The sequence below is a fragment of the Dendrobates tinctorius genome, unplaced genomic scaffold (genome assembly GCF_039654945.1).
Source record: "Dendrobates tinctorius isolate UK_male_01 unplaced genomic scaffold, ASM3965494v1 ptg000082l, whole genome shotgun sequence".
Classification (NCBI taxonomy): domain Eukaryota; kingdom Metazoa; phylum Chordata; class Amphibia; order Anura; family Dendrobatidae; genus Dendrobates; species Dendrobates tinctorius.
In genome coordinates, this window is record NW_027361750.1 from 3,898,792 (window position 1) to 3,909,887 (window position 11,096).

An 11,096-nucleotide genomic window follows, 5' to 3' on the forward strand; every position below is an offset into this window, starting at 1 on the left:
GCTTTGGGCCAGGAGCAGGATTTTAGGGCAAGTGATTTCTAAGGGGGGATTGTTATGGAAATATATATGTATATGTATTTCATATAGATCTCACTTGCCTGCTATAGGCTATATACTCCATATACTGCTATATACTTATGTACTATTATATATTCTTATATGCACACAGATACATATTTACAGTTTGAACCTTATAACTAGTTGGTGGAAATAACCTGCTACCCAGTCATCTCATTGTCTTGTGACTTGAGAAATATCTAGCAGACATAGGGAATGAGGAAGCAAGGCCAGATGGTCCGGCCGATATTGGAGACTTGCTGACAAGTGCAAGACTCCGGACAGTAAATCACGTGGTGTCTAAATAACCCCAGGTCGGACACCCATATATGTTCATGCATTTAAACTGACCAATTAGCTAAGAAGTAAAGCCTTTATGTTAATGAGTAACCACTCCTTTATACGAACTGATAAAAGACCATGAATATGAATAAAGTTTCCAGAGTTCTGCTGGAAGGTATTGCTGCTAACAATGTGTGGCATCTTTCCTTCCTTGAGCGCTCAATAAGACTCTGTCTAATCAGGACAGGCCACAGTATGCACAGGGGTAAAGTCACCCAGCCAAAATTTCCAAATCACCATAAGGCCTCTTTCACACTTCAGTTTTTTGCCATCAGTCAAAATCCGCCAAAATTTGAAATTGGCGGATCCGCTTTTTCTTGTTGCGGATCCGCCAATTTCCCCATTGGGATACATTAGTGGCGGATTTTGACGGATGGTCGTCCGTTGCGTCCGATATTCGGCGGATCCGCAAAATTCTTTGCGGATTCTGTCTGAGGGGGACGGAGAATGTAACGTTTTTTTTCGCCGTCAAAATGGCGGATGACGGCGGATCCGCCGTCATCAGCCATGTGGTAGAATGGGGCCCTATGGGCGGCGGATCCGCCGGGATCCGCGATTTTGCGGAATCCGCCGGCAGGATCCGCAAAATCGCACTGCGCATGCCCAGAAAAAAAGATACTTTTCCAGACAGTCCCAAAACTATATAAGATGGGCTAATTGGGCCCAGACATGCAGTAGCAGCCAGACAGCAAGCCAGCCAGACCACCACCAAGCCTGCAAGACAGCCACCAAGCCTGCCAGACCACCCACCCAGCCTGCCAGACACCCACCAAGCCTGCAGCCACAGCTATCAAGAGGCCTGCCAGTACCAGCTTTACCAAGTGTGAGTATACCTATGACATTTCTGTGTATGGCCTGCAAGTGTGTAGCAAGTGTGTAGCGCGTGTGTGTGTGTGTGTGTGTGTGTGTGTGTGTGTGGTCTGTGAGTGTTGCATGTCTGGTTTTTTTTTTTTTTATATTTTTTTTTTCTGTTGCTTGTGTACTGCATTTTATTTTCATACAACTGTAATTATATTGTATTTTTTATGCTGTGATTGCTGCGATTGAGTGGTGTATGGTATGTGGTGTAATTGGGCCCAGACAATTCGGCACCAGCAACACTGAATACTCCAAGCAAGATATCCGACTCCAGCCTGCCTGACAGAAGATTCAACTAGAGCTATAAAACCTGTCTGCCCAGCTGCAAGTCTACCACCTGCAAGACCCCTGGAGCGTGTGTGTGTGTATGTGTGTGGCCTGTGTGTGCATTTTTTTTTTTTTTTTTCTGTTGCATGTGTACTGCTTTTTATTTTTATACAACTGTAATTATATTGTATTTTTTATGCTGTGATTGCTGCGATTGAGTGGTGTATTGTATGTGGTGTAATTGGGCCCAGACAATCCGGCACCAGCAACATTGAATACTCCAAGCAAGATATCAGACTCCAGCCTGCCTGACAGAAGATTCAACTAGAGCTATAAAACCTGTCTGCACAGCTGCAAGTCTACCACCTGCAAGACCCCTGGAGCGTGTGTGTGTGTGTTGCATTTTTTTTTTTTTTTCTCTGTTGCATGTGTACTGCATGTTATTTTCATACAACTTTAATATTGTATTTCTTGCTGTGATTGTGTGGTGTAAGGCTGGTTTCATATTTGCACTTTATAGCGCAGCTATTTCCTGCACACGTCCACCACTAATCCCCGTCCCATCTGGTCATCACCGCCTACTAGCACACATGGACGCTTGCGATCTGCACACCCTATCTTTAGTATGGGGTGTGCAGATTGCAAGCGTTCATGTGCGCTAGTAGGTGGGGATTAGTGGCGGACGTGTGCAGGAAATAGCTGCGCTATAAAGTGCAAATGTGAAACCGGCCTAAATGGTATTGTATGTGGTGTTATTGGGCCCAGACATCTACATCAAACACCAGCCTGACTGTATCAGTCAGGCTGGTGTTTTAATGTAGATGTCTGGGCCCAATAACACCACATTCAATACCATTTAGGCCGATTTCACATTTGCACTTTATAGCGCAGCGATGGCCTGCACACGTCCGCCACAAATCTCCGCCTACTACCGCACATGAATGCTTGCGATCTGCGCACCCTATCTTTATCATAGGGTGCGTAGATGGTGCGCTGGCAGGATTTTACCGTGTGCTGCGCACTTTTGAAGGTGTGCCCTTGTGCGCCAAACGCAGCATGTTGCATTTTGGCGCGCACGGCACACCTTCAAAAGTGCGCAGCACACTGTAAAATCCTGCCAGCGCACCCTATGATAAAGATAGGGTGCGCAGATCGCAAGCATTCATGTGCGGTAGTAGGTGGGGATTTGTGGCGGACGTGTGCAGGCCATCGCTGCGCTATAAAGTGCAAATGTGAAACCGGCCTGAATGGTATTGTATGTGGTTTGGGCCCAGACATCTGGCAACAGCCACACTGAAGAAACCGAACCAGACATCAAACACCAGCCTGACTGATAGAATTTCAAACTCCGCTGCAAATCTTCCACCTGCAATACACCTGGAGTGTGTAGCCTGGCTGTGTGTTATGCGTGTTTGCGTTTTTTTATTTTTCATGTATTGTGGTATTTAAAATAAAGAGCAGAGTAGCTCCTATTTTTTTGAAAAAAAAAAAATAATAAAAAAAATAAATAAATAAATTGTTTTGAAAAAATCTACTTTGTATCATTTTAAAAAAGGTAAAATTAAGTTACCATAAAGGTAATTGAAGTGTTCTGGTATACAAGTGTGGTTAAAAGTGAGATTGCAACATACCATGAAAAAATGGGTATACACAAGTGAGTTTCAGGGAATTCAAAACCATGCTAACACAGTGGGTATACACAGAAATTAAACATCTTCAATCACTGGTTACATACTCTGTTGAGAGTTTCAGGGAATGCAAACTGGTATACACAGCAATTACACACTACACGCCTTCAATCACTGGTTACACGGTGAGACCTTTAATCACTGGTTACACTCTCGGTGAGAGTTTCAGGGAATGCAAACTGGTATACACAGCAATTACACACCTTCAATTACTGGTTACACTCAGTTACAAAACACAAAGAAAGTAGGTTTACACAAAATATTATACACCTTCAATCACTGGTTACACTCTGAGATAAGGGAATGTAGACATGCAAACACTTAAAATTGCGTATAATTAGTTTCAGGGAATTACACATACAAAATGTGGTTTTTTGTTTTTTTTTTAAACTTTCATATCATTTTCTTTCAGTTCACACAATGAAGCGCCACCATACCGGCAGACACGGCCAGCCCAACCGTAGCAGAGATTCAGACCGCAGCAGGGATCAACGCAGCAGACATGACCGGTCAGACCGCAGCAGAAACAACCCTGACCGCAGCAGAGAGGAACAGCCACACCGCGGCGTACAGGCAACCATTAGTTTACCTGTAAGTATAAAGACCTGAAAGCTTATTATGATCCTTTGTATAGTAGCTTAACAAGTCTCTTTATACTTGCAGATCACTTCAAGCACTACCAGCAGGGTAGCAGCAGAGAGAGCCAGCCAGGCTGCAGCAGAGAGGCCCAGCCAGACCGCAACAGAGACTGCCAGCCAGGCCGAAGCAGATACTGCCAGCCAAACATTTTCCCTGTAAGTATAAAAGCCTGAAAGCTTATTATGATACTTTGTATAGTAGCTTAACAAGTGTGTTTATACTTGCAGATCAGTTCAGGAAGCAACACAGCTGCCCCAAGCCGTAATGTCTTCTCCTGAAAGCTCCCCCTCACATCAGCGAGCTGAGGTAAAAAAAATTTTGTTTTTTTTTTATTTAAAATAATTTTTTTGTGGTTAAAAACACTATCCTATTATGTTTTAACAGGAAGCTGATTCAGAGGAGCTTCCAGGAGGAGACGTGCAGGGTGGAGAGACACACGGAGGGGGTGCGCAGATTGTAAGTTTAGCACATACACAGATACATAATGCTACACCCAACACAAACATTCATCACAGTGCACACCATAACTATGCATCCATCCAAACATTTTTTTTTTTTTTTTCCCAGTCTTCAGAATCCGGTGCCCGCACTAGAGTGACTCCCAGGACATCCCAGGGTCGTCAAGGTGATGCCTCTGGTGGTCGGCAAACGGTAAGTAACCCTATTTTGATAATTGTTTAAATGAACATCATGTGTTTGAATATAATGTAATTTTTTGCTTTTTGTTTTGTTTTTTATCTTCACAGGTTTCACAGCGTGCTCCCCGCAGACATCAGGAGGAGGGTGTCATTATTGATAGTGATGACCTCATCCATGAGGTGGAAATCCGGGAGCCGCTGTGGAACATGGCAAACCGTCTTCATGCCGACCAACCAACCACACGACGGCTCTGGGATGAAGTCTGTTCTTCAGTTATTGACAACTGGGAGGAACTCAATGCGAGGGCCAGGGATTTTGTGCATAAGTATTACAACTTCAGTAACTTATATTTCCAGCATGTGAAGTGTTGAATACTAAACATTTTTTTTTTTTTTTTTTTGCTTCACAGGTGACAGGGTTATCACACGGTGGCGGTCGCTCCGGGATCGCTTCAAGAGGGACTACAACAAAGAGATTCAGACCCCGAGTGGATCGTCGGGAGGACGCCGGGGACCCCAGTACAAAAACTACCAAGCCCTGGCGTTCCTGCGATCTACAATGGCGTGCAGAAGGTAAATATTCCCCAAACAATTCCTGTAGTAGAAATGTTTAACCAATTTTTTTTTCAGCAGACTTAAATTAAATATCAATATTTTTAATATACATTTTTTTCTTCTTTTTTTTTTTTTTTTAGCACCATCTGCAGCACTCGGGAGTCTGCATCAGAGTTGCGTCCCTCTGGAGTGATCCCTAGTGAGACCGCCCCCGGTGACCACATCGAGGTATCCGACCCCTCTCTACCTTCCCTCTTGTCTGATCCCTCTATCCCCTCCACCAGCACTGGAGCAGCAGGGCAGACTTCATCACATGAAGCTGCTGGTGACGACTTGTTCCCTGTTCCCCACCCCTCAGACACTGCCGCAACATCTCGACCAACTTTTGGTTCTGGCCGGCAGCGTCTGAGGAGTCAGGAAAGGCTGACCTTGTCTGACTGTTTGAGTCTAAACTCAACTGTTCAACACGGTTTCCACACTTATGGACAACGGTTATCTTCTGGGTTGACCATGATCAATCAAAGTATCATGGAACTCAGAAGATACATGGAACAGATGAGTTTAGAATCAAACCAGACACCGAGACATACCTTTTTTCAATCTGTTGTCCGGCAAATGGAAGGTTTAAGTACTCACCAGCAGATGCGTGTGATGCAAGCCTGTCAGAATGCTCTAGTGGAAGTGCTTGCTGAAGCATCTCTTCCTCCCCCTGTCTATCCTTCCACAGTCCATCCTCCCCCTGTCTATCCTTCCACAGTCCATCCTCCCCCTGTCTATCCTTCCACAGTCCATCCTCCCCCCGTCCATCCTTCCACCACCATCAATCACACAGCCGTCCCTCCTCCTAAAACTCCCTCTCCTTTCTCTAGTTCCCCATTCCATTCTTCCCAGTACCTACCTTCCCCATTGCATTATACCCCAATGCCCTCGCCATACCCACCCCCACATACACCTTCAATGTACCCACAAACCTCGTCTGTCCATCCACTCCCGTCCCAACCACATGTGTTAAACCCCCCTTCCACTTCTGGTCCTCACCAACTCCCTCCCCAGTCCCCTACCCCCCCCTCGATGTGGTCAACCCTGTTAACCCCCCCTCCAATACTATCTCCACCCAACATTATCATAGTTTGTAATTTTTCTGTTATAATATACCAAAAAAAAATTAAAAAAGTAATATACCAAAAAAAATTAAAAAAGTAATATACCAAAAAAAATTAAAAAAGGTAATATTATACCAAAAAAAAGTTACCAAAAAGGTAAGATACCAAAAAAAGGTACAAAAAAAGTTAAGAAAAAAAATTTAAAAAAAAAAATACAGTTAATACAAATTGTCAGAAATAAACTGTTTTTTTTCAAAAAACTTTATTGTGATGTTTATTTTTTGCTTCTTTATTCAAATTACACCAGTGGTGTAAAAGGTAAACACAACACTTGTTAACACAACACACAACCCTGGGTAATATTTCACAGTACACCGGTGGTGTACAAGGTACAAAAAAACACTTGGTAGCACAACATTTGATAACCAACACTTGTGAACATTTCAAAGTGTAAAACGCTTGGTACACAACACTTGGTAACTTTACGCTTGGTACACAACACTTGGATAACTTTACGCTTGGTACCCAACAATTGTTAACACTGCAAAGTGTAAAACTAACCAAATCACATGGTAAAACACAATGCTTGTGCAAAGCAAACACTTGGTAAAATTTCAGATAAAAAAAAAAAAAAAATTACTCACAATTGGTATGAAGAAAATTATATCATGTGATATTGCCAGTCCACTTGTCCCTCTGGTGTAACAAAATAATCTGCAAAGGTGTCCCTAATTCTTGCCACTGAACCAGTACTCCGAAAAGTTTGCTGCTCATAATCCCACAAGGTGGTTTCATACACATTTTCATCAATGGAAACTGGTTCCTTTGAAAGGACAAAATTGTGCAGGATTACACAGGCCTTTACCACCTCATCCACAGTCTCTGTTTTCATTTTCATGGCCGTTAACAGTACTCTCCATTTTGCAGTTAAAATTCCAAACGCGCACTCCACCACTCTGCGCGCTCTGGTTAACCGATAGTTATAGATTCTTTTCTGGTGTGTTAATCCACGACTACCATATGGCTTCAGTAGGTGTTTTGAAAGTTGAAAAGCATCGTCGCCAACGCACACAAAAGGCATTGGTGGGCCTGTTGTTCCAGGGAGTGGTCTTGGAGGTGGGAAGTTAAAATTGTCTCCATACAAGCGACGGCCCATGGTGGAACTCTTGAATACCTGTGAGTCGTTAGAACGACCGTATGCACCAATGTCCACGGCAATGAATTTGCAGTTTGCATCCGAAATGGCCATTAGCACAATGGAAAAGTATTTTTTATAGTTGTAAAACTGTGAACCAGATCCCATGGGTTTCACAATACTGATATGCTTGCCATCCACGGCACCGATGCAGTTTGGAAACTGGCAGATATCTTGAAACTTCTCTGCAATCTCCAGCCACCTCTCCTGGGTTGGCTCTGGGATGTATTCCTCCTGTAGAGAATCCCATAATGCCCGGCAGGTCTGTTGTACAATTCCAGCAATAGTGGAAATCCCAATCCGGAACTGGAAATGGAGGGAGGTGAAGGATTCTCCAGTTGCCAGGAATCTTAAAAAAAGGGAAAAAAAGTAAAATTAATACAAACTACAAGCCATAACATAACAATAAAAGCCTGCAGAATCTGAAACATTTTAAAAGGTAGATAACTTACCGAAGGGTCACCATCAAACGCTCCGCCGGTGATATAGAAAACCGCATGTAGGTGTCCCTTCTCCGGATTTGTTCTCCAACACGATCCACCAATGTCTCAAAGAATTCCATCCGCATGCGCACGTAGTTGAAGAACTTGTCCGGATTCTCCCTCAATTCCAGGTACAGTGTGGTAAAAACGCCACAGGTGAACCTCTGCACATTAATGGGATGAATCCACTGGCGCCGTCTCCTCATACGCAGGATTCGCAATCTTCTTTTCTCCCTCTCGATAGCAATAATTGCCAACCGATTCAAGTGAAGATCCAATTCCACACAGAAGCTGTCAATACTCGCAATAACTCCTTCCAGACTCGCACTAACTCCTTCCATCGCTGCCACTAGCTCTAAAACCTTTCAAAGAAATTGTATCACAACACCCTAGATATATTTCTCCCTAGCTTCCAGCATCCAATCACATTTGAGAGCATTTTCCAAGAGCGAATCATATTTGGGAGCATCCCATTTTGGAGGTGTGGAAAAACGGATCCGCAAAAAAACGGATCCAACGGATGCAAACTGATGGAACGGATCCGTTTTGTTGAGGATCCGCAGTAAAATCGGTATGGCGGATCCTCGACAAAACGGATCCGTTCCATCAGTTTGCATCCGTTTTGTTTCCATTTTTGCGGATCCGCCATTTTCAAATTTTTGGCGGATTTTGACTGATGGCAAAAAACTGAAATGTGAAAGAGGCCTAAGGTGCAAAGACTGTGCTCGCACATCTGCCAGTCGCCCGTACACTCCAGTCGTATGCAGAAGCTGCAGCGATTGCTCTACCTTCCTAAGCACCGCCTAATTATCGACGTTGCAACAAGGTGGAACTCCACCCTGCACATGGTTCAGAGGCTGTGCGAACAGAGGCAGGCTGTAATTCATTTGTGGGAGGATACACGGGCAGGCAGTTTGCAGATAGACATGGAGTTGTCTGTTGTGCAGTGGTCGAAGCTGAAAGACCTCTGTAAAGCCCTTCAGTGTTTTGAGGAATGCACACGGCTGGTAAGCGCAGACGACGCCATCATAAGCATGAGCATCCCATTTATGCGTCTGCTCATGCAAACTTTGATGCACAGGAGCAGGCGTCTGCAGCCGAGGAGGAAGAGGAGGAGGGAAGCCTTGATGACAGTCAGCCATTGTCTGCTCAGGGAAGTCTCTTGGAAGAGGTGGAGGAAGAAGAGGAAGAGGAGGAGGAGGATGGGGATGATTATTTTGGGGAGGAGGATGCTTCTCAGGGGGGAAGAAAAAATGTTGGCGTGGCAAGGTCAGGTACAGGGTTTGTGCGTGACTGGAGGGATGTTGATTTGCCAGAAAGTGCTCCTCCACCCAGCACTCGCAGTGCATCATTGACACCTGGAACATTGGCCCACATGTCTGATTATGCCTTGCAGATCCTAAAAAGGGACCCCCGTATTGCCAAAATGATGAACGATGATGACTACTTGTTGGCCAGCATCCTGGATCCACGCTATAAAGGCAAATTCCAAAACATCATGCCACAGGAGAACCTAGAGCTAATATTGGCTAACAAACAAGCAACTCTGGTAAACCGTTTGTTTGAGGCTATCCCAGCACACAGCGGTGGTATGTTTTTCCAATGAGCCATAGGGGGCAACATGGAAGAGGAATTCGTGGTGCACACAGCCGAAGTGGCGTTGGACACAGGGGTTTCATGACCATGTTGTAGACTGATTTTTCAAGTGCCGCTCACACGACTGGTAATACTGCATCGATCGAAAGTGACAGGAGACAGCAGTTGTTAACTATGGTAACAAACTTGTCATGGTTAGGACATGGTTAATGTCCTGTTCTCACAGGGCTAACTTTTGTCGGCCTCTCTTGGGATCTGGGAGGGGTATTTAAACTCACTCCAGACTAGCATTCTCTGTCAGCTATACTGTTATTCTGGCTGTATGTCTGACCGACCCTCCTGGTGTGATTGTATTCTGCATTGCTTGTTTGATTCCCGTGTATGACCCAGCCTGTTCCCTCACTCTGTATTCCGTCTCTCGTTTTGGTACTATTGTCTTCTCCAGTTCTGACCTCCTGGCTTGGCTATTGTTACTCCGTTGCAGTTTGTCCCTATTGTACCGTCCATTGCCCGTTCTGGTTTTCTGATCTATTGCTACGTCCTGACTATTCGCTCTGTCTAACCCTTTGGTACTGTCCTGCTATCTCGTGCTTTGACCCGGCTTGATCTGGTTTCTGTCTCTGTCTATGCCCCTTGGTAACATTGTCCTGTAGTTACCTTTCTAGGAGTTTCCCTGCACCTCCTAGCTCTGTGGAGCTTAGGCCACGCCCCCAGCAGTCACGTGCTTCAGGTCCTGAAGCATGCATCGTCACCGCTGCTGCCCGCTCCACAGGTACCTTTGAGCACTGTTTTTGTACTCAGGACACGTGCACTGGCTCAGTGAGAAAGTGCAGTGTGGTGTTCCTGACATTATAGCTGACCATTTCAGTTTTTTTTTCTCTGAAGAAAAAAAAAAGTGTGTTATCCTCATGGATCCCATACAAGCTTTGGCTGATCAGGTCAAGCACCTGACCCAAATGTTCCACAAACTTAACGTGGAACAGCACACGATGGCTCATACCCAGCAACAGTTGGTGGATATTGTGCAGGGGGCTGTCACTGCAGGGGCTTCTAGTGCGGGGGATAGAGATGTGTCATTGGCATCCCCCGAATCTCCGGTCAAATTGCCAGACCCTTTCTCAGGGGATAAAAGGGAGTTCAGATCGTTCAGAGAAGGATGCAAGCTTTTTTTTTCTCTGAGGCCCCTCTCCTCCGGGGATGAGTTCCAGAGGGTGGGGGTCATCATTTCTCTACTTCGGGGGGGCTCCACAGGCATGGGCTTTCTCTATCTCTTCCTCTGCTCCTGATTGCATGTCTGTGAATTTGTTCTTTGAGGCTCTGGGGCACATTTATGATGAGCCTGATAGAGTGCGTCTGGCAGAGGATATGGTGATGAGTGTGACACAGGGGAGGCACTCTGCTGAATGGTTCTGCTCAGAGTTTAGACGTTGGACCGCCGAAGTATCCTGGAATGATGCCGCTCTGACAGGGTTGTTTTACAGGGGCCTGTCTGATCGTCTGCAGGATGCTCTGGCATTACATCCTCCCCTGATACCCTGGAGGATGCCATGATGCAGGCAGTCCGCATGGACCGGAAACTCCGTGCTAGAGGAATGATGCAACAAGAGTCTCCCTGGTACCCCAAGCTGTGTGACACTGCACCTGTATCCGAGCCCATGGAGGTTGGGTCAGTCTCG

The 11,096-nt window shown here is 45.3% G+C and overlaps 1 protein-coding gene across 2 annotated transcripts; it reads left to right on the forward strand.

Moving 5' to 3' along the window:
* Positions 1 to 648: 648 nt before the first annotated feature.
* On the forward strand, positions 649 to 5,240 carry LOC141096933 (uncharacterized). Of its 2 annotated transcripts, XM_073583847.1 has the most exons (6): positions 649 to 1,222; positions 3,625 to 3,803; positions 3,876 to 4,006; positions 4,079 to 4,157; positions 4,236 to 4,307; positions 4,419 to 5,240. In XM_073583847.1, exons 2-6 carry the CDS (start codon positions 3,633 to 3,635, stop codon positions 4,530 to 4,532), a joined length of 567 nt encoding a protein of 188 aa, XP_073439948.1. In that variant the 5' UTR covers positions 649 to 1,222; positions 3,625 to 3,632; the 3' UTR covers positions 4,533 to 5,240. The 2 variants fall into 2 exon arrangements, with proteins under 2 accessions (XP_073439948.1, XP_073439947.1); XM_073583846.1 differs by having other exon boundaries at positions 4,236 to 5,240.
* The last annotated feature ends 5,856 nt before the right edge of the window (positions 5,241 to 11,096 follow it).